The 23,564-nt window shown below is 42.8% G+C and overlaps 1 protein-coding gene across 2 annotated transcripts; it reads left to right on the plus strand.

Annotated features, from left to right (window-relative positions):
- Nucleotides 1–17,344, plus strand: pax3a (paired box 3a). Of its 2 annotated transcripts, none has more exons than XM_041054862.1 (9): nt 1–85; nt 768–1,003; nt 1,558–1,687; nt 1,913–2,056; nt 11,073–11,272; nt 11,888–12,053; nt 12,174–12,397; nt 15,874–16,137; nt 17,327–17,344. In XM_041054862.1, the coding sequence occupies exons 1-9, from the start codon at nt 1–3 to the stop codon at nt 17,342–17,344; spliced, it is 1,467 nt and encodes a 488-aa protein (XP_040910796.1). The 2 variants fall into 2 exon arrangements, with proteins under 2 accessions (XP_040910796.1, XP_040910797.1); XM_041054863.1 differs by having other exon boundaries at nt 12,177–12,397.
- Nucleotides 17,345–23,564: the final 6,220 nt, after the last annotated feature.

The raw sequence follows: 23,564 nt of genomic DNA on the forward strand, positions 1-23,564 counted from the left end.
ATGACTGCGCTTGCAGGAGGTTTACCGAGAATGATGAGACCAACTCCTCACCAGAACTACCCGCGGGGTGGATACTCTCTGGAAGGTAAGAGACCACCATCACCACCATTACCACCATCACCACCACCAGTTGCGGCTCACAGTTTGAGGAGAAATTAAACTTATTAGAAAACTTCAGCAAAGTTGTTGTCAAGCTTGACGCCAAACATGATTTAAAGCTGCCAACATTTTATTATCAGCGACTCACTTCGTCTTAAACTTTAAATGTCAGATTATAAACAGGAGCTCCAGAGTTAAGTCCACACGTCCAGTGGCAACAGGGCATGCTTTTTAAATCCATTTTATTTAATTTTATTTTATTTAGTCTTTTATTTATTTATTTATTTAGGTGGTTAGTTAATTATTTAGTTAGTTAGTTAGTTAGCTAGCTAGTAACATGTCTCACTCTATACCCTCACATTTTATTGTTTTGATACTTAAAATTTCCCGTTTTATTTTTTTCCGGAAAGAATATTATTATTGGTTTTTCGCATCACTGGCATAATTTTTTTTTAAATTGTTTTAGAAAAATTCAGATTTAGATTTTTTTATAAGTTGAATATATGGTGCTTGTAATACTAATGACGTTTATGTTTTGACATGTTTGCAGGTTCGTTTTTTTTCCATTAAAAATAAATAATAATATATAAAACAAAAAACGCACACACATGGTTTAGTCAACAAGTTATGAGCATCCAGCTAACTAAATCCCGTGCACCGCTCTCCAGTCTCCACTCCGTTAGGACAGGGTCGGGTCAACCAGCTCGGTGGTGTCTTCATAAACGGCCGACCTCTCCCCAACCATATCCGCCACAAAATCGTGGAGATGGCACATCATGGTATCCGGCCGTGTGTCATCTCCCGGCAGCTGCGCGTGTCCCACGGCTGCGTCTCCAAAATCCTCTGCCGGTACCAGGAGACAGGCTCCATCAGGCCGGGGGCCATCGGAGGCAGCAAGCCAAAGGTAAGAGATGCGGCCCGTGATGTTTTGGCAAATTGTGGCTAAAATGTGAAGAAAATGACATCCAGTTCATGTAACACTAAGCAGTGTTTTCACAAAAATAACACGATTTAAATATCCTTATAGTCTACCTGGGAACAAACGTCCTATTAAGTGGCAGACTTTATTTAAAAGAATAAAACCTCTTCTGTTTTGCTGTGAAACACTCAGGTTAAATGATCCATGAGCTTGTGATCCTCAATAAAAAAAAAAAAATAAAAAAACTAAACAGAGCTGATTAAAAGTCATGTTTTGCAACGCACCCTCTTTGGGAAAAAAGCCTTTAGGACATATAAAAATTAATAAAAGTTAATTAAAGTTAATGGAGTCTGACTTTATAGGCTCTCTGCAGCCCAGTAACCTTGTGATTTATAGTATTGCATAGCCTCTTTGAATCTTAAAACCAGCAAATAATTAAACTTCTGCCACGCCTAATGTAGCCTAGGCCTTGAATCTTTAAACAACACCAACAACAACAACAACAAACAAATGAACTCTTGTCTTTCTTCCTACTAAAGCAAACCGCTACTCCAGAGGTGGACAAGAAAATCGAGGAGTACAAGACAGAAAACCCGGGCATGTTCAGCTGGGAAATCAGGGACAAGTTACTGAAGGATGGGATCTGCGACAGGAACAACGTCCCCTCAGGTTGGAGAAAGTTTGAAATGTGTGATCACCAGGAAGGATGTGAAAATGACTGACTCATTAAAAAAAACACCAAAACACTTTAATACTTAATATATTATTTATTTTCAATAGACAAAATCACTGTCTTTGTCTACATAATTTAATTATATGCATTATGTAGTAATTTAAATTTAAATAATAATGAATTTCTATTTTGGTCCAAACTTTTCCCTTCTTCTTCCTCAGTGAGCGCCATCAGCCGCATCATGCGCTCCAAATTCGGCGGAGTTGGTGAGGATGAGGAAGATGATGATGAAGTGGTGAAGAGGGAGATGGAGGAAAACGAACCGCGGACGAAACACAGCATCGACGGCATTCTGGGAGACAGATGTAAGTTCATAATTTACGATTTTACCTCCATTGTGTGATTGTGTTACAGTCCCTCCCAAAAAATATTTTATTTCTGGGTTAACTGTGGATGTAGGTTTAAGTTTGTCGCCTGCACTTTATCAATAATAAGCATGTCAGGTTTAAAGAATCGACGGAAAATGTTACTACTACTTCTACTACCAGTACTACTACTAATAATAATGCTAAATGCGTTTACGCATACATAGACCCAATTTTGATATCAGATTAATAATAGAGAAACGATCGGATGAACAGTTTTTGGTTAACCTGAGCAGAATTAAATACACTGAGGTGTTTACATGCGCCGAGGCTTCTGGGATGTAACAAAGGGATTTTTTTTTTTTGGATAATCAAACATTTGTCTAACTTCCAAGCCTGAGAAACTTTTTTTAAACACTCAATCGGACACTTGAGGATGAACTTCAGGGGACAAAGCGGGGAGAGTCCATTGAGGCTCACACCTCAGTTTGACGCGCACAAAAGCCAAACTCCAGTGTGAGCGGCTCAGTGGTGTACAAAAAGACGCCAGGGCCTTTCAAAATAGGGAAAGAAAGGGAGCAAAAACTGCGCTGACAAAAGGCCGGGAGAAGACATTATGAACCCGCAATGAGCGATGAATTATTCAGGGACACCAATAGGCCCAGTGAGACCTGGTTTATAGAATGCTCAAAAAAGTGCCAATCTGGGGGCTTTTCCCACTGTTTACAGTTTGAATTCAGAAGAGGAAAAAAAAATAGGGGAAAACTGCTCAGATTTTAGGCAAACACCTGTTGATTTACGACCTAACGGGGACCGAGGACTATTGCCGCAAAAGGAAAGGTTGCTGTTGGAGACACAATGCAATCTATAGTTAATTATTGGTCAAAAGTCCTCCAGAAAAAGAGGCAGCGCTTTGGCAAGATCACGAAATGTGGCACGGATTTATTTTGTTTATTCGCGGTTGTGGTTTTGTTGTTTGGTTTTTAGATTATTGTTAGGTTTTAATAGATGATATTTTTAAGCCTACAGAGAAATAAAATAAACGTTAAGTTAACACATTTGGAAGGCGATAAAAGGCGACTCCTCTTTTTTTTGCCTGAAATTTGTTAAATTCCCATCAAGCCTTGCGTAATCAAATTGAACGGTGCCGTATACTTTTGCGCACGGAGCTTTTGTCACAGTCTTTGCGCAGTGAGCATGACGCCTTCAGCCAGCGAGCACAGGGAAACCCTTCTCTCCACTAGATTAAATCCAAACCTTTTATTTCTCTCCACTTTCATCTCAGACAAAGTCCGCCCCTTTCCTTTCCGCCTAGGGCGCACACATTCATGCAATATCTGTGGGCACTTCCCTCTCCCTCTCCCAGGCGAGACACAATACTGATCAGACAGTGTTGACTTCTCTAACTTCTAAAACGCGCTCCTGCGCAAAATAAATAAATAAATACTTTCCCTTTTTTTTGCGCAGACCAGACGATTTGAATCGGAAATATTGTGGCTGATGAGTAAATTAGGGTGCATCCTTTCTTGTAAAATTAATTTAAGTTGCATCCTTGCTGATTATCCTCTTTAGAAAGATTTTAAGTTTAACTTAAAGTCAGCAATGTGTTGGATAAAAAATCAGAAATTAGGTTAAGAGGAGTAATGTATTTTTTTTTATGTATCTTTCATCAAAACCTTTAAGATGGCATGATTTTTTTCTTTCTTTCTTTTTGAAAGAAAACAAATAACATTAGCTATTTTACATGAAACAGGTAACATCCTACATGCAAACAGCTCTGAGATGTTTTCCCCCATTGATATACAGGACGGCACTATTTCATTCTTGTGTCTCTTTGTGGAAGTAGTTGTTGTTTTTCTCTTTTATAGCACTTCATTAGAATGTGAAAAGGTTGGTTTGGGGACTGAGAGAGTGTCTTCTGGCCAAATATTGATTAAGTAGGTGTTTGCAGAGGCTATTGTTGTGGTGGAGAGAGGCCTGTTGCTCTCTGCCCCTTTCTCCTCTACCACTATTGTTGGCTTTCTTTAAGTGCTAAGATCAAAGCTGACTCATTTAGATTTATTTGTCTGGGAAAAGAACTGCTAAGGTTTGTGGGATAAAGTATACCGGGCAGCCCCAGGTCTGCATGGCATTAGCAAGTGGCTGGAACATTGTGGGAAAAGGATGTTAGCTGGGATGAATCTGATGCTAAGTTGTTTACTTAGCATCACAGTCCACATAACTGTTGAGTTATGTGGACTGAATTTACTACAGCGCACAGAATTTAAACAACAGGCACGGCTGATGTACAGTTTGAGATATGTTTGAAAGAATTATTTGTGGCATTTATCACATTTGTTTGTTGAGCAGGGGTGAGTCCAACTCTGTACTTCTTTGGTATAAAATTTGAATCGGAAACAATCCATCGGTGCCAGGATATTTTTGCCATGAGTGGGACTGAATTAATTGATAGCATCCTTTCCTCTATTTATTACTCTTAGCACTTTAGCCTCATTTAACTAATTAAAGTAACCAAAGTCATGAAAGAGGAGTAGCCACTCTTGCAGGATCAATTTATGGCAGTGGGGGTGAAAGGGAGAAAGAAGAAGGAGAAGAAAAAGAAAGCTCAGAAATACAAACAGTCAAAGGGATAACTTTTCTTTAAAGGGAATCCTGCGGTGCCAAATTGAATGAGCCCAGTTCTTTCAAATCTGCCATGGTGAACGCAGTCAACATGTAATAATTGGTTTCATTGAGGTGCATTCCAACAATCTGCTGCCATTCTCCCACTTCTATTGTCCGGAGGCAGGCAAATAGCCAGAGGGACAGGAGGAATCAAGTGCTGACAAAACATGAAAGATTTAGCTGCTTTTGTCAAAGGCGCTGAGTAGGACTTTGTTTGTGTAAATAAACTGGGTTAGTGGCTCCCTGTGACTTTGGCATGGATTTAGAGAGAGGAATATTTAGAGCGCAAGGAGAGCAGAAAGATCATATTTGCGCTTTTATGGCGTACCATCTTTTAAAGCCAGTCAAAATGCGTATATAATTTATATTCACAAATGAACATCGGTAGCAAATTTCCCTTTCCAATTTCCTAATCCAACTTTAAAGTTTATTAACTTATACTCTAATGAGACACCTATGAATTTACACATAAACAGACACCTTTCTCTCACACACAGAGACAGCAAAAGCAACTGAGCGGCATGGCAATGCCACTCAGTTGTAAACAGCTGTAAACAGAGAGATAGATGTTGATTTTCTGGAAGCTGTGTGTTTGTTATGGGCCCCTGGATTTCCACAGTGAATAAGTTAAAGATTGGAGGGTTAGAGGAGACTGGAGACAGAAGGCCTCAGTGCAACCAGAGGAATGTCTGCGACAGCCACATTTCCATTTTCCTCTCAGGGCTGGATAATGGAGAAATTTATATTTGGGCCTCACTCTGTGTTTTCCTGTGTTAATAGTGTTTATAATGCTAGTTTATCCCAGTGGAGCTTTAGGGAGAACAAACTAGAATTCACAATATATTCTGCTCTCGATAAATAGATAGATGGATAGATGGATAGATAGACCTGTTCTCAAATATAAACACTTTTACATTCTGTGTTGGCATGATTCTCAAGGCTTCCCCTTTCTCAATAAAAGAAAGAAAAAATCCACACTAACTGATCTGCAACTGAATGCAGACTCTATGCTTCATTAAAGCCTCTTTCTCTGTTGGCACCCACATTGTGATCCTCCAATATTAATTCAAAGGACAATTAATGAATGCAGGCCAACTTTGAAGTAATGGGCTGAGGTCCTGCCCTGAGCCGGCCCCTCAGCGCTGATGTACTCTCCACATTCTCCCCACTAACCCCAAAGACACTGTGAAGTGACTGAAAGAGAAGCAGTGAGCAATGGAAGGTCAAGGAGAGGAGCCCCAGTAGAAAAAGAGCTCTCTATTTCCTTGGATGTATTAGCCAAGCAAAACTCTGTGATGGGGAGGATAAAGGAGTGTGAAGAGAAAAGGGTCGGGGGCAAGGGGACTCTGCAAAGAGGAGCACAATAGGATAGTTAATTGAGTAAAGCCAGACAGCGTTGTCAATCACTTAACTTTGTTTAGCCTCAGTTTTTGTGGAGCTGTTTCATCCAGCACATTGCACATTATGGACACGCCAGCGCAACTCTGTTGCTGTTTTGATGAATGTCTTTCTTCCCTTCTCTGAACAAAAGAATCCACTAAAAACAAGAACAGAAATTTAGGACATATAAGATTAAAAAAGAAAATACATGTTCAAATTTACAGCATTTATTTCCTGCATTTGTCTGAACACAGGCATTAACACATCATTAGAAGTTGAAAAAGGGCACTCCAAGCTCGCAAAACCAAGAGAAAGACACTAATTATGAGTGTTTGTGGTGTTATAAAAGGAAGCGTGGAATGTGATGATGGTTTCTCTCTCTGTTGAGTGTCTGTGGAGTTTTGTTGGGGGGGGTCAGCGGTGAGACTATCTTCGCTGCAGCGCTGTGCAGTAGCTGTGAAAAGGTCAGGGGCTAACCTAGGGTCACTTGACTGTTAAAACTATCAGGCCCCAGGAAAAAGAGGTTATGATAATGTTTGAGAAAAGATGAGAACTGACAGGCTCCTTAATAACGGGATGTCACACTAAGGAACCAACGCTGATCTGTGAGGAACTTTCGTTTTACATCACATAGACTTCCATGGGGTTTTTTCTGTTGTTAGAAATGAACATGCTTTTTGTTCTGAAAAAGCTGACTGGTTTGGTTGTGTGTCTGGCCAAACCAGGACTGGACTGAAGTGGATCTCTGCTGGTTAGTCTCCGTTTGACTGGAACGTGTGGCAGACTGGCCTGTTGCTGCGGCCCTGCGTGGGCTCCGTGCAGTTGCTTTGTCCCTGCCCTGAGGGTGGAAATGCCACCGTGAAACTGTCACCTAACCGCACCACAGTGGAACTAAATAATAACCACCACACACTGGGCACACATAATAGCCACGCAGGGCCATTTGTGGCTTTTTTGTCACTTCACCAATATTAGACAGAGATACATCTTTCAGCGTCATATCGCCAAGCTAGTTCTTTGTCCGTTAAGTGCCAACCTCCTGCGCTTATTCGCTCCATTTTTTTCTGTCCATCACATCATCATCTCCCTCTCTCTTACTCTCTACCCCCCCCCCCCCCCCCCCCCGCCACCCCTTTCCCAGGCAGCTGCGGGTTCCTGGGGGCTTTTTAGCAAGTCAAGTGAGCAGCCCACTCACTCCCATTTTTCCCTTAACTGTTAACCCCAACTGAGCCCATAAGCTGTCAGTTAACTATTCTTTTCCTCCAGTGCATCTGCTCGCTCTGGCTCTATGTGGCATGCCACTATTTTATTCAGTGGCCCACTCGCACCACGCTCTATGGCCTGAAAGGGACAGATCTACTTCCCTGGGCAAATAACTAGTTCATTTGTCTCTTCTGCCCTTTGTTTTGTGTTGCGAACACATGTCACCAGCTCAATTACCTTCTCTATTAACAGCCCTTGGAGGAAGGGCTAGCCAGCCCCTACCAAGACAAGACTATAAACTGCCCCATATGCTCCGCTTCTCTTTCTGTTTCTCACCATGGCTCTTCATCTCTCTCCCTTCCTTTCTTTCTTTTTCTCTTCAACTGAATCCTTGCTTCCTCCCCTTCCTTTAAAATCTTTTTCGCTCCTCTCTCACACTTTGTCAATCTTTCCACCTCATTCGTAAATTTTTTTTTTTTTTTTAAGCTGCATGTGCAAATTTATATTCACATGCGCGCACATACATGGATGTGTGTGCCTGTGCATGTCTCTTCATATTAACATCTCTTGAACGAGTGGGAGGGGGGATGAATGCTTGGCAAGGCAAGTCCTGGCCGATGTAGTCTGCGCAGTAAACAAGAGCAGTCTTTATTCTCACAGTTGGAATCCTCACTTGGTTTTTTTGGCCTGTTAGAGGCTCCTCTGCTGCAGGTGAAGCTAATGGAACTAGACGTTCCCCAGGTTCACATCTGTGACCCTCTGGAGTTTATCTTCCCTGCCTGTCAGTCTCCTCTCTTGATCGATAAATGGTCCTGTTTACCTTGAGTGTTGGGTCTGTAACCCAGTCCATTCCTTCCTGAGTGTGTGTGTGTGTTGTTTGTGTGCAGGTGCATACACACATGTAAATACACTTGTTGAATTTTATTTCTGTCTGATCAGTGAAAGGAACCTGTTGAATTCACTTGTTGAATCCAGTAGTATCTACGAAACTGTGGTAAATAAATGATTCACTATCCATTCTATCTTAACTAGCTTGTTAGGAGTTTATTAACCTACATCTTACTGTGTTTTTAAACTTCTGTTTTATGGATAATTCTGCAGCAGCCCCAATTTCCGCTTGAGGGATAATAATCTATCTTTCTATTAAGATTCTTGTCAGAGCCGCAGCCAAACTGTGAGCAGCTATGGAGTAGTTTCAGCTCCCTAGTGCTTTAGCTGCAGCGTAAAATTTGATTTGGGTGTTTAAGTAAGGAGGTCGAGGCCTCCCTTTGTGTGTTTAGTATCCTCTTCTGCCGTTCTGTTGCGGAGAATGTGTGGGAACAGGCGTGCTTCTGCATCAGCGTGCCTCAAAACTGATCCACGGCGAGCCTCATTTTGAAAACGTCAAAGATGTGGATGCAGCGACGGGTGAGCACAGAGAAAGAGAGGAGTGAATGCATAGAGATGGAAGAGACAGGTCCCACTTTTAAGAATGACCAGCACCCCCATTCTTCTTAGCTTGGCACCCCACACCCCTTCCCCAGCATCTTCTTCAGGTGCCTTCAGCCTCCCATCTCCTCTCCATGTCAACCTCTTCAACCCCCCCATCCCCCAACTTTGTTCCCCTCAGGCCATGGAGGGAGGGGATGAAGGGGTGCTCCCCTGCTGTGCCCCTCCACAGCCCCCAGTAGCCCTTCTCTAGACCCCTTTGTGCCCCCCCTCCCCTTCTCCCTCCCACCCTTCATTCCCCCACTCATCCCCTGGCCCTACAGCCCCCATCTCACTCTACAGCCCCCCCCACTCCCCTGCTGGGCAGGTGACAGGCCCCTGAATGCAGGCCCGGGCGTCCCTGATGGCTCCTACAGATGGAGCGTGGTAATCGGTCCAATAGAGCCCTGCCACAGGCTTTTCCCTGCTAAGATACAAAGGCTCGGCCACATCATTTCCAAAAAAAAAAAAAAAAAGAACGACGGCGAGCGAGAGAGGAAGAGCGCAAAAGAGAAAACGCAAGCCAGAGGATGACAAAAGCAACACTGTCATTTGCCATTAAGGGAGAGTCTGTGACGGAGTGTTTTCTCTGTAGTTACTAATAATAAAAACAGGGAGGGAAAAAGAGAGGGAAAGACAGAACTAAAAGGGGAAATGGAGAGATCCACCCCCACCCTGCAGTTAACATGAGTTACAGTGCCAACGGGGAGCTTTCTCCTCTGAGGAGTTTTATGAGCTCTCTTTCCCTCCCTCAGGAATCTTTTCGTTTCTGCGTCGTCATTGGTTCTGGGTCTTTTTCTTTCTTTCTCTGTTCCTCCATTATTAAAATGGTAATGACACCACATGTTACTTAACTTGCTGTTCTTCCAAGTTTTGTCCTTTAGTGTTGTGTATGTGCTGATTAATGGAGGTTGCTCTTACTAATCCAAACAATATTGATGTTAAAAAATGTGTTTATAGGAAAAATATCAAGTATCATGCTTGTTGTATTATAACATTTGCTCCAACTGGTCTCAGGCCACATCCTTACCTAAACCACATCCCGAACTCATAGTGCACTTTCCAGGAGCATCTAAGCATTCAGCCAATCCCCCGTGAGTCTTTATGCCAGCGTGGCGCCCTTGGTTCAACTGTAATAAAGAGCTCTTCTCAACATCAGAATCTTGTGTGCTGGCGGTCTGGAGCGCAGCAGCATTCCCAGGGACCAAATCCGAGTGTAATGCCTGGTCAAACACACACTGGCAACCGGCACAAACATTTCCTGCTTGGCTCCAGAGGCTCCAGAGGCAAGGGGAGATCCCTGCGCCCCCCCTCCCTCCCCCATGTCTGACTTGGCACTTTTTAATTAAAGCTTTAAATCTGGAGGGCAGAGGGAGAATGAGCAGTCTGGGGAAACAGACAAGCTTCTGTCTTCTGCTGAGACCTTTCTGTTGCTTACACCTGTCTCTCTGCTTTTGACTCCCTTATTTCTTCTTTCTCAGCTTAGGTGTTTGCTCCATAGTCTGAGTGTCGAAAAGGTGCAGTGAACCCTCCTTATGAGGTTGAAGAGGTCCCTCTGGGGTGGATTTGGGAGTGGATTCCAACTCTTTCTGTCTTGTGTCCATCTGTGTTTGACACATTGTCATAGACTACTTTTTATTAAGTGAAAGCCCAGAGGCCAGACGCAGCAGATGCATGTTTGTGAGTGTGCGTATGACTGAGAAAGAGATGGGGGATTGCGGGCATGTAATGACAGACAATAGCAGGCTGTCACGCTAGTTTGTGGAGCCTAATCATTATTTAATAGATGGGTAACCTCCCCCTGAAATGCAGCAATAGTCCTCTGTTTCTCGTCTCAAGCCTTCATTGATTTTCCTTCTTCTGCTGAATTAGATCCCAATAGCTGTCTCCCAGTCACTCAGCCGCTCTCTTCTACCCTCAACTGAACAAACAGATTAAGAAGCACCTGCAAAAGGCTGCCTTCTCTTCACTATAGGACCCTACTGGTATAGTGCACAGCATGGCTAAGACTGGGAGAGACACAGTGTCCCAGGGAAATAGACGCCCCAGAGGGATCTAGTCCTCTTTAATCCATGTTCAAGCAGCTTCTGGCTTTTGATCCCCTCAGGAACCACTGAGGAGTTTAAGGGAGCAGGAGGACACAATCGAAGGTGGCTGTGTACCATGTGTTGTACTCAGCATAATCTATTGTCTCGGGTCTGGCTATTGTGGCTCAACTTAGTATTTACCCCAGAATTTCATTCTGTATCAGTTTCACTCCTCTGAATGCTGAAGTAACGGTCTCTCTGTTTTGCCATTTCAGCCAGTCACTCTGATGAGGGCTCCGACGTGGACTCAGAGCCGGGCCTGCCTCTAAAAAGGAAGCAACGTCGTAGTCGGACCACCTTCACGGCGGAGCAGCTGGAGGAGTTGGAGAGGGCCTTCGAACGCACACATTACCCTGACATCTACACACGGGAGGAGCTGGCTCAGCGGGCCAAACTGACAGAAGCTCGAGTTCAGGTTAGACAGATGCACTCCTCAACCTCAAAGTCTCACAGCAGAGCAATGTGTCAGTCTGTCATAGATATGCGTCATGTGGGCGTTAAATTGCCGGGGGATGTTGCCACACATTCCTTACAACCATAAGACATGCTGCCCCCCCCCCCCAACAACCCTCAACCCTTTGCCTGACCCCTCTTTGCCTGCACATACAGACAAACACAGATACACTACACCCACTTTGTATGAAGACAGCTTCTTATTTTTGTCAGACTCTTTAAAAAGGGCTGTGTAAAGATCTCAAAATAGATGCCTGATTTAGATAGTGTGCTAATATAGGCTTTAACAGCTGTAACAGCCCTCTGGCGTTATCTGAACCCAGTGACTTGCAGTAGCACACAAAGATGTAATGTCTGTGGTTTCACTGCACGCTCCAGATGTTAAGATCTCTATCATTTCAGCTCCCTGTAATAGTTCAGAGAGGCCTCTCTCTCTAACACACACATACATTCACTTGCACCAAGCCCACTCTCATTTACAGAAGAACATATAATCACTGTACAAGTAAAGTTGTTTTTCTATTGTGTTAGCAGATAAATAAAAAAATAAAAACTCTTCTCTCTGCTCTTCTCTCAGGTGTGGTTCAGCAACAGAAGAGCCCGGTGGAGGAAGCAAGCCGGAGCCAATCAACTGATGGCTTTTAACCACCTCATCCCCGGTGGTTTCCCTCCATCAGCTATGTCAGGCCTTCAGCCATATCAGCTGTCCGACAGCCCCTACCCTCCTACTTCCATAGCTCAAGGTGGGTTAAATAACTTAGATACTTAGATAACACAGAATCTGAAATTGTCTCGCAACAAGAGCAGCAAAAGTTTCATTGATTTATCAACATGGGATTTTAAGTAGAATATCTGATTCTCAGTAGCATCCGAGCAGCCCAGTACAGTCCATCGACCCCAGCCGCTGCCCCCGACCTCCGTGCACCAGAGTGGGCTCAGCTCATCAGCAGGTTCCCAGGATGGAAGCTCTGCGTACTGCCTGTCGTCTGGACGTCACGGTTTCTCAGGATACTCGGACAGCTTCGTGGCCCCGACGGCGCACACCAACGCTGTCAACCCCACCATCAGCAACAGCCTCTCACCACAGGTTTGTCTATACATCTGTTATAGATATACACAGTAGAAATACATGTAGAGACAAGCAAACCTTTCAATATCTGTGTGCATGTACATATACACACGCACAAACAAATTCTGTCTCAAACACACACATGTTGTTATGCCAGGAAACAGAAGGCCTTGTAGTTCTTCGTGCTGTTTATGAAAGGCACCATATGGAGGGATAATGATACTCACAAACACACACACACACACTCCTCTGTGTGACCTAGGTGGTGTCATTGCGGTGACATTGATGAAATCTTGTTAGCCTAAAAAACACGGTAGCTTTTCATTTTTGTTTATTCTGATGGGCTGTTTGATGATGAATTTAAAATGTGGCAAACGTCAGTCTTTGGGGAGGCAGAAAGAACCAAACATGAGCAGGGATGTATGGATGTCGGATGATGACACAAATCAAAACTGAAAAGACAATTATGGTCGATTACACAGTCATCAGTGTCCATCAGTGGTTCCCTACCAGCCCAGAAGATGGGCTAACAGGCGTAAAACGAGCTTTTAACCGCCACAAAGGGTGGCCAGCCCACATGCAATGCATGCTGGGTACTAATTCCCATGAGAGAGAATCTCAGACTCCTGTTAGGCACAGATAAAAAACAGCCTCAGGCAGGTTTGTTACTGTGTGAATGCCTGAGGATGTATATATATAGAAAAAAAGAGAGGAGCTTTGTTGTGGCTGCCAGGGTGCCTGGTCAGAAAGTAGAAGGTGGCATCATTGTGGCTGAAGGTATAATTGACTGCTTTGATAAATGAGCTCTAGTTACTGAAAGGAATTTGTTTGCTGCTCCTCAGGAACTGGATAAATGTACTTTTAAAACATTATTGTTTGGGGATTTTTATTTTCAATAATAACAATAAAATTGTAGAGAGACAGGGGAGAGTGAAGATGACATATGCTGAGCTGCAAGCATCAGTTTTATTCTCAGCCAACTACGCTAACTCGTAATTTTGTACTTCACTTAATTACTTTGTCGAAGCATAAGTGGATGTGAATCTGCTTGTAGCTGCCATCCTGTAACAGAGCGCACGGCTGTGGTTCACACACCCACAGGGTCATTTAGCGACTTCAACTCCAATAAAGAGGCCAAAGGTGCTGTGGCCTCATGGATGGTTTCAGCATTAACCTTAATGGGCAGCTCCATACAGGATGGACATCTCATCTTGCATAGGGACGGCGTGCCTGGAATGTTTTCTCAGTCTGGAATTGCAATCACAGAACGTTCCAGCGTCTTAATTGATTGGAATGAAGTAATCTATCCTCTCGTAACAAAGTGTGTAATTTATGCAAATGACTCACTTTGTTGGCTAATTTGTTTTAATTCACACATTCATTGCAGCTGTTTGAATGTATATTGCAATACAGTTTTCTCTATTTCAGACGAGGATAGAATTAATTTCCCGATTTTAACTTAATAAGGGAGAGGAAATGAGAATTGATTAAATTCTATGACATTGATAATACATGCAGACCTCTTTGCTCTTAGAAAACTTTACAGCTTCAGTTTTTCTTGAATAGCCACATAGCTCGGTCCATTTTGTGTTAAATCCTTCCTAGAATTAGAATTCCTTATCTGAACTTTAAATTTGTCTATAAAAGCTACCCTACCCTATCTAGTACTCTGTACACATCAGGAGATTCAAGGGTTCATTTAACTCCAGATATGGTCACATTAGATCACGATGGAATTTTGATATGGATAAGGTTTACTTTAGATAGGTGATATTCTTGTCTGAGCAGTCAGCTCTACTTTTAAAACAGCAGTCGGGCTAGTGGTTTCCCTGTGGTGCTGGGTCTCTGCTGATCTGGTGCATACCAAAGGAATCCTTTCTCACCAAGGAAGCGAGCGGCCGGGATTTGCACCCCCCTGAGACCTAATCCCCGGAACAGCCTCAAAACAGACACACCATTGGGAACTGCTGCTGTTTCAGTTGCAGTGCATGAGCATGTAGATCAGACACAGACCCTGAGACGCAAGCATGTACACACGCACATGCCACACGGACTAATATTAGTGGGTGTGCAAACACAGAATTACACAGTGTGTTTGAAGCCACAAGAAAACTGCGTAATGATTTAAAGGATAACTTTTATTTTTCCTCTGAGGCCTTGTCCAGATTTATTGGTGACTGAATTTGCATTCTATGGGATTTCTGCACCTGCATAAATAAAAACAAAGATATTAGATGTTTAATTATAGTAAGAGAAATAATGATTTAGACCTCATCGCTCTGTTCATCATGTATGTGATGTCAGATCATACCTTAATGACACCTAAGGTTGCTTAAGAATGTGTACATGCACACGTGTGTGTGTGTGCACGTGCCAGCTGACTGTCAGTTGGAAAAGCCATGTTTTTACATCACTTGGCTTTACTTATTCTTCATCTTATAATTATTTTTTTTCAGTTTACTTTTCTTTCCAGGTTATTTTGTTATTTTGAGTGTACTGGGTTTTGTGTTTGGCCTAAGCTCAATTCTCACTTACATGGACTGTAACTCTCTTTAACTTCATTTTTTAGACATTTTCATGACTTTGCTTCTCACGCAAACCTATGTGCAGCTGTTCACGGTGATCACCGATACTCCACACCCTTGACATCAGAGTAAAAAATGCTTACTACACATGCGCGTGCACACACACACACACGTACTGTTACATACACAATTCCACACATAGGAGGGGTAGCTCTCAGACACATACACAAACATACCCTACACCCCTCATTCCCACATACCCTTTGGCCTCTTTACCTTGGCCCCACAAGGACACGGTAATTTTAGGGCAACAACAGAAAGTAAAGGAGACAATAAGAAAAGTTCATTGCTCTGAAGAAATCACTACATCAATGGACACATATAAATCTGTTTAAGTTCTGCTTCAAACACATGACATTCTCACAAATTAATTTTGAAAATATTCTTATTACAATCAGCCAGAGTCAGACTTAGACCATTTTTTCCCCTTATGTATCTACTCAGTTGTAACAAAATGCTAGACGTGTCATGACAAGGAAAAATAAAAGAAAAAATATCCTCTTTAATCTACTTCCATAAATATGACAGGATAACTCTAACAGAAACCACTAGTAGGCCAAAGGATTGATCTCTTTTGCCACCATCAGCTCACCAGTCAGTCAGGCAGAGAAAAGAGAAACCACATGTGTGAGGGAAGCCAGCAGTAATGTACTTCTGACAATGAACAAGGAGAGAGCCTACACATTAGCCCTCCTGAGAGGAGAGGAGAAGCTAATTGAACGGTGTCGTGTCAGATTAATCTTTCATTTTTCATTTTAATATTTACTTTGTGTTATATTTTATTTTGATTTTCAGGGTGAAAACCTGAAAACCTTTTCTATTTTATTTTTATTTTTCTATTTTCTATTTTTAATATTCAATATAGTTCATCACTTTTAATCGCCCACTTTTCCTCCATGTCTCCCTCAGGTGATGGGCTTATTGAACCCAGGCGGAGTGCCACATCAGTCCCAGAGTGACTTTGCCCTCTCACCACTGACCGGAGGCCTGGAGCCTAACGGGGGCATGGCTGCCAGCTGTCATGGTTCACAGCGCCTGGAGGCTCTACCAGGCTTGACCAGTATGCCTACTCTTACTAGCACCCAGTCTTACTGCCCGCCTTCCTACACCTCACCAGCCTACGCCGTAGACCACCATCCATCCTACCAGTATGGACAGTACAGTCAGAGCAAGGTACGTTTGAACTGCACTATCTGACTTTGTGTTGATCTGTCAAAGAGTTAGGGGTGTTTAAGGATTTTAATTTCTAGATTTGAATGTAAATTACGTACAGCTGATTAGCGGTTACATCTTTCTTTAACCCCTGCTCTGGTTGAGCGACTCAGTTTAGATTTTCTGACTCACAACCTATGTTAATTGCACAGACCTCTCTGATGAGCGAGCTTCTCAAATCACCCAGCGCTGAGCTGAGATTACATGTACGTTAAAGAGCGCTAGTGGCCAGGTTACCTCAGTTTACATTACCATCACTGGACTATCCACGTGGCCCTGATGCAGAGGCACGTCTGGGTCTTATCCCAACACACACATTTTCACTCACTGTCCTTTCATGACCCCATATGATGAGCTTGCCCATCAAATCCTTAGTGTAGCTCACCAAGCCATGTAATGACCTCTGTGTAACAAAGATAGCCGCCCAAATGAAAGGAGCCACTTCCCAAAGCGTGTTTGACAGGAGGGAGGGGAGTGTGTTGGTTGAAGCGGTGTGTTGTTGGGGTCTGATCTGAAGTACACTACCACATGTTGACTGGCCCATCAGTGGCAACATCTTGATGTCATTAATTTAGCTGGTCCTGGGAGAGACCCACATGTAGCTTTTGGGGGGGTTTGGTGAAATATGTGTGTGTCTATGTGTGTATATGTGAGTGTGGACATGTAGGTGTGTGTGTGTTTGTGTGTGTATAAAGGGAGGGTAAGGGGCTCTTTAACAGGGGGGGATTATGGCCCTTGGCAGGCCAGGATTAGAACCATGTGTCCCACTGGAGGTCAGATTTAGAGTTGTTATTGATCAGTGGAGCAGAGCTGAGCAGAGACCCAGGCTAAGGCTCAGTCTCATGCTAGTTTTACCAACCACATTAAGTTCAAGGAATGTCCAGGGAGATTCTCCGAGCCCTTCACCTGTTTTTTCGAGTTTTATTATTAAACCTAGGGCCCCAGTTTCCATTCTCACCTGCTCTCACCTGCTCTCACCTGCTCTCACCCTTCCTTCTGTCATCCAGAGTCCTCCCTGTCAACATCATGCCTCTCATTTTATTCACACTTTTTGCTATGTTAACCATCAGACGATTTAGGCAGTTACAGCTGAATAAAATGCAAAAGGAATCTCTTTAACCATCCTTTTGTCTTTCCTTGTCCTCCTCAGGTGCCTTTCATTATATGAAGCCCCCAGCATGGCCTGAGCAGGAGGCTTCCCCTGGCCAGTCTGACATCCATCGCCAGAGAACACCCCCCACCCACTGCCTCTGCCAAACCTTCCAGGCACTGAGGACAACGAGAGAGAGTTTGGGTGGGTGAAGAGGTTGAGGTGTTCTCCTTAAGCAAGGAAGGGAACCAGATCAGATGAAGGTGTAGTAGACCGCGATGGTGGGGGTTGACTGGAATAATAAGGACCAAAGGCGCAGCCTCTCCTGTTACCTGGTGCTCGATTTGCTTGGCACGTCATGCTCCGAGGACCAAGCACGGTTCGTTGTCCATGCTTAAAGAGGAAAAGAAGAGGGGTGGGGAGAGGGAAGTAAATACATTCAAGATTCTGTATTTGATTATTGTAATAAGTGGCAGAGATGCAAGTTGAGGCGGACTTTGTAAGCCTCCTGTGCTTCTGGGGCCGACTTGATAAGGGGGAGGGGATGGATTATTATGGTTGATGGTTATCAAAAGGCCGGATAGAGATAACATGTTGCGCTCAGCTGCAATGTTCTCCTAAAGATCTCCTCATCACAGTGTCTTAGGGTAATGATATTAACTGTACATCGATGTGATTCTTGTAAAAGACATTGGAGATTAAAAAAAAAAAAAACAAAACAGTGTGACAACACCGGGAAACCCAACAGGAAGGCATGAATCAAGGCTGTGTGGAGTCATAGCGAAACCACTGCAACCCAAAGAAAGTGCAATACATTCATACCTCATGTGATGTAAATGAACACGGATCAAATGTCCCTGATTATATCCTCAGAAACATGCTCTGTCTTTTTAATGTCATTTATTTTGGGTTGCGTGCATTGATCAATCAGGGGAAATCATCAAGTGATGAAAAATAGCAAATGTAGTTGTGATGTCATTAAGCCAAAAAAATTCTCTGCCAGTGAATACATTATTCAGTTTGACAGTTAATTTTTTTCATTTTTGTATTTTGCATGTTAAATTAGTTTTCATCAGGAACTTGCAAACATTAGTTCCATTTCTTATTTATTTAGTGTTGTTTAAGTGTTATGTTGCCCCTTTATGTCTTGTATGAGTACTCTTACGTGCTTAAGTAAGTCTTACACAATGTTCATTATTCATGTTTTTTTCTTTTGCGTAATTTCCATTTACATCGGCGTAAAATGATTTTGTTGTAAGAAGTTTTGTGTACAGTACAGCACTATTTACTATTTATAATAAACTATATAAAAATGCACAAAGTTGTGACTTGGAGAGGGTGTCATTTATGGGGCAGCAACTGCCAACAGCTGATGTCATATCCTCAGTTTACACACTACAATTAAAAATCTACACATGGTCAGTATTTTACAAAATCAATATGTTTAACTTTGACACATTTAAGGCCAACAAAATAATAAAGAAATGAAGCCTTCCACGTTTATCCCCCAGAATTTTATTCATATCAATAAGGGGAAGACTAGAAGTTTAACTTGACAGGAAACTGAGTAAATAAAATTAAAATCAAAGTAATAAAGCAAATTTTGAGGCCTTCTTTTTGTTTTTTTGGACAGAGTAGAGAGGCTTTGTTGCAACTAAAGACATCTGTATTTATTTTTCTTTCTTGCTTTCTTTCCATTTTAAACATCAGCATAGTGACGATACCTACACTCTGCGAGCAGTGCACCTCATGCACCTCTTGCAGAAGCACTAAATCATACATAGATCCCCTTTCATAAACACTCCTTTTGGACAAATTCCTGCTCCCTAGGGGCTCCTTCACACCCCTTAATGACTAAAGCAGAGCTGCTGTAAATTATATAAGCACAGTGGCCCACAGACACACTGGGACATCAGTCACTGACATGTCCGGAGTTCAGAGGACTTTTGGCTCTCACTGCCTAACAGAAACGAAAACACTGTTCACCCAGTTGGCAGACTCCTCAAAAGGTTGCAGATATCAGCAGTGCATTTTTATCACTCCCTGTCATTTTTTTCCCTCTCTTCTGGAGGTTTAGGGATCAGGTATTCAGCTGTCCATGTCATTCTTAGTGTCTGTCTAAAGTGAGCATGTATGCATGAATACAAATACAAATTAGGTTTATTTTCGTGTTTTACAATGTTTTGATATTTTTTGTGTGCATGTGTCTGTGTGTTAGAGCTTTTGTTTGCATGTCTATGCTCAGTTTGTGTGTCCAACAAGATAAGATCAAGGCAAGATCATATTTCACTATTTTCTTTGCTCTCAACAAACTTCTTCTTCTTCTTCTTTTTTAACAAGTGCTCAACTTGTAAGACACAATGAGTGAAAAAGCCAAAGGGGTTGCTTTGGAGCGGAGTGTCAGTCAAGCAGCAACACACTGGAGACAACTTAACCTCTGACCCCAACACTCTTTGAAATGAGTAGACTACTTGACCGGAGCTGACAACAATCCAAGCATCTCCGCAGCTTCCAAGATCCCAAATTGAAAGTGAAGGAAGAAGCACAAAGAGAACAGGCTGAGGAAAAAAAGTTTCAGATCGGAAAAAGAGTTAAAAGGGAGGTTTAGAAAATACTTCGAGCCAGAATGTCCTGGGAGAACAGAGTGTGTGACTGATTCAGATTCATTTCTGATTAAAATGACAAGCAGTTCTGTGCAAATCATTCTCAAAAAGAGCTCATAGTTGTGCTTTTATGATATTTTGGCTGCATCCAATAGGACTGAAAAGGAGTGGGCTTTATCTCGGAAATACCACCTTATCAAGTCTCTTGAAGAGTGGGTGGATGACTCACAGCGTGCCTTTCCTAAAGTGGTGAGTGCCTGCCTCTCACACTTTACAGCTGTAGACCTTTCTCAGTTGCCCTAGTCCCTATTTCTCTCTTTTTTTGTTTGGTGATTCTTTGATTCTGTTCCTGCTCAGTCTTTTTTCTATCCATTTTGACATGAAACCCATGAACCGGACCCTCCTGCTTTCTCTACTTTCCAGATGCCAGCAGATTCTGGAGGACACTGGTATGGACATCGAACGGCACCAAAGCAACACGACTGTTTCCAGCAGCACGGTCAGCCCGCTGTCCAGCACCAGTCCAGTATCCGCCATCTCCAGCTCCAGGGAGACTTATGACAATGCTTACTTTTACATCCTGTTTGTCATGTTCTTCTACTCCTTCCTTGCCATGACACTTTTCAAATGCTTCATAGGCAGCGACGAGGAGAAAAAGGACCCCTATGAGCAGTTCATAAGTGGTGGGCAGTCATCTACACAAAAATTCAACACAGGCCGCATGGCAGAGAAGTTTTACTTTGAAGAGGAGAGCAGCCTGTGAGCCACAGGCTTTCTAAGGAGAAGGAGGGAGAGTATGAACGCATGGGGGGATGTTTTGACAGTCACCAAGCCAGAAAAATGTCAGTGCGGCCTACTCAGGCAAGACCTGTTAGTGATTTTGCAAAACCTGTAGTAAGTTCATTTTTCCCCTTTTCCCCCTTTCCATCTGACAATCAGAAATCTCACGCAAGCAGGCCAGCCGGCCGGCCGGCAGGAGGAGACAGCTGCCTCTGATGATCTGAGAGAAGGGTGGAAACATGGCGAACTGTGGGTCAATGGCAGGCCGGAATCTCCTCCTGTGAGGCCCAATCAGGATCAATAACACCGGGGCCTTCGACATGCACACACCACAGGGAACCAGGGATACCTCAACAGACTGATGGTGTGGACAACATGGACACTGTGTGTGTGTGTGTGTGTGTGTAAGAGAGAGAGAGAGAGAGAGAGAAAATTGACCTGACACTGGATTTTCCATTTTATAAATTCAGTTAACATACTGAACAAATTATATTAGGATTATACTACATCATTTTACTGCATTTAAGATAAAACAATTTACAAGCGTTAATGTTAGACTTTGAATATTGTGGATAAATTAATAAAAGGTTTATTTGAAACTGGATTCACGCTGTGATTTAAAGTTGTGTAATTTCACCCTTAGATATACAATAATTTTAACTTATACTGCAGCATGAACCAGCGCTTTCAACAGTAGCCAAGGAATATGAAAATGCACATGCACGCATGCAATATTGCGGAATATTCTCAAATTGTCTCTAATTAGAGCCAAAGCTCCGTGCAATAGCGACATTCCTTTGCCATTATATTGTAACTGATCTTTGGAGAGACGACGCACAGCTACAGGGCCGCTTCAACCTCTCGGTGACCCCATATGATCTAAGTTTACAAAGCTGCGGCGAAACGTGAACCCGAGACTCACTCTGTAGAATTAACTTCAATTGCGCAGCGGGATCGTGGAGAGCCGCTTACAGAGAACACACGCTTCTGATTTGCACCTCACATCGCCAGGGTTACCTTTGCGGAGAAGGGGAGGACGTTTCAGATTAGCAGACAGGCAGACAGCTGAACAGGTACAGTCTCATCCAGCTCTCGGATCAAGAAAGCAAAGAAGAAAGAAAGTCTTTCACGTTTTTGCATTAGAATTTTTTTTTTTCTTTGCGCAATTAAATCTCCGGGGTCAAAGGTGGAGCCGGACTGACAATGCTGGTCTAATTTGAACTATCCGTTCCTGGAGGTTATACCGGTCCCTGAGGCCATGTGGACCTGCTTCCCCTTCTTCCCTCATAATTAAATTTTTGTCTCATCCTCCTCCCTTGAAGTGCTGGGGTCACCACGTGTAGATCCTACCTAACAACACTGCATTCATGTTTTGGGTCAGTCTGCCCTGAAAACACCTACCAGATAGCCCTGATTGCAAAAAGAGTGTGTTTTCTTTAACCCAAGGCTTGAAGTAGGAGCTCATCATTCGGAAATTCTCATAGTAAGAGTTGTGCAGTCTGTTGTCATAGTACAGCTCTGAACACACTCATGCTTCCACTGGCAGATCTTTTAGGCGATTTCTTTTGTGGGTTTGATGTGTCTGATCTTCAAGGTGCAGCCCTCACAGCTCTGCTGGAGAAAAGGTTAGGCCTACAACACAAACCGAGAACAGCAAAAAATCACACACACTCACACACTGAAGACACAAGGAAATGTTACACAGCTGATAATGAATTGCTTTCTTGCGATACTGTAACTTGATGATGCTTATTTTTAGATTTGATGTACTTACAGTGGATAACGCCTCTAAAATTACACATTCATTTTTCTCCTCATGAGTTAAAACTGAGACCTTAAGGTGAACAATCTCTTTTAAGACATCTGAAGAGAGGAGTGTGCCTGTGAAAAAGTAAGTGCAGTTAACTGCATAACTGAATTAAAGTGACTTATATTTACTGCCTTCATTTGTGCTGATGGTGGATCTAGAGTCTGGCCTTTGGTCAGAAACTGTGGATATGCTGCCACCTCCTGGTAAATATGGGCCTCTACTGGTATCTAGACTTGTAGATAGATAGATAGAGATACTTTTTTTTTTTTTTTTTTTTTTTTGTAGTGGTTTCTCTCAGTGTTGTTCATGAAACAAGCACAAGAAAATTGTCCTAAGTGTTACTGAGCATTCAGCACCATGGCAGTAACATTGCTGCTGAAGATCATCACTAACCCAGAGAACAAACATAAATTTGACAAAAATATATTGAACAAATTTTCAGCAGCGAGAATAGATTTGTGTTTCATTGTATTTCAGAAAATCTGATGGTTTTGAAAGAGGTTCATCTTGAAAATCCTAATTACTGACCTGTAGCACTAGAGACTGTGTATGCTGAAGTCATGCTGTCACATCTTAGGGTTTCTGTGGTGCCAGTAGCTGTAGCAGCAGGGACTGTGGATGCTGTGGGTGTGCTGCCATCTACTGGTGTAGATCTGGCTCTGCTGGTTGTTGTTGCTAGCAATTAGACACAGGCGGCATAGGATAAGGTGGTCGCATTACGTCTAAACCACCATCAGGACTGATCATTTACAAAACCATGCTGAAAATCCAGTGCAGACCAACCCATGACTTTGTATGAATGGGAAGAGTGGCCAGCAGTACCCTACACCACTACTGACAAGAATGATCCCATTGTCTGCCAGAACAAGTAAACTATGTTGGCCTCAGAGTTATTTGATTTTTTCCCCCCTTTTCCACTGTTAGATAATGAGTAACACTAACAGAATGTTATTGTATCTACAGCTGAGAATCCACTGCCACAAATATAACCAGACTGCAGACAGTGAGAAAACTCAGTGTAGAAGTTCTCCCATGTTCAAGCATTCAAACACACATTAAGACCATGTTCCAGCAACATTTCAGTTATCATTTATTGCATGTTAAA

Source organism: Toxotes jaculatrix, chromosome 14 (genome assembly GCF_017976425.1).
Source record: "Toxotes jaculatrix isolate fToxJac2 chromosome 14, fToxJac2.pri, whole genome shotgun sequence".
Classification (NCBI taxonomy): domain Eukaryota; kingdom Metazoa; phylum Chordata; class Actinopteri; family Toxotidae; genus Toxotes; species Toxotes jaculatrix.

Bases quoted from the DNA above. Each gene is read 5' to 3' on its own strand.
- pax3a (XM_041054862.1), top strand. From the start codon at position 1: ATGACTGCGCTTGCAGGAGGTTTACCGAGAATGATGAGACCAACTCCT. The intron at 86-767 runs GTAAGAGACCAC...ACCGCTCTCCAG, and splicing joins GGGTGGATACTCTCTGGAAG to TCTCCACTCCGTTAGGACAG. The intron at 11,273-11,887 runs GTTAGACAGATG...CTCTTCTCTCAG, and splicing joins TGACAGAAGCTCGAGTTCAG to GTGTGGTTCAGCAACAGAAG.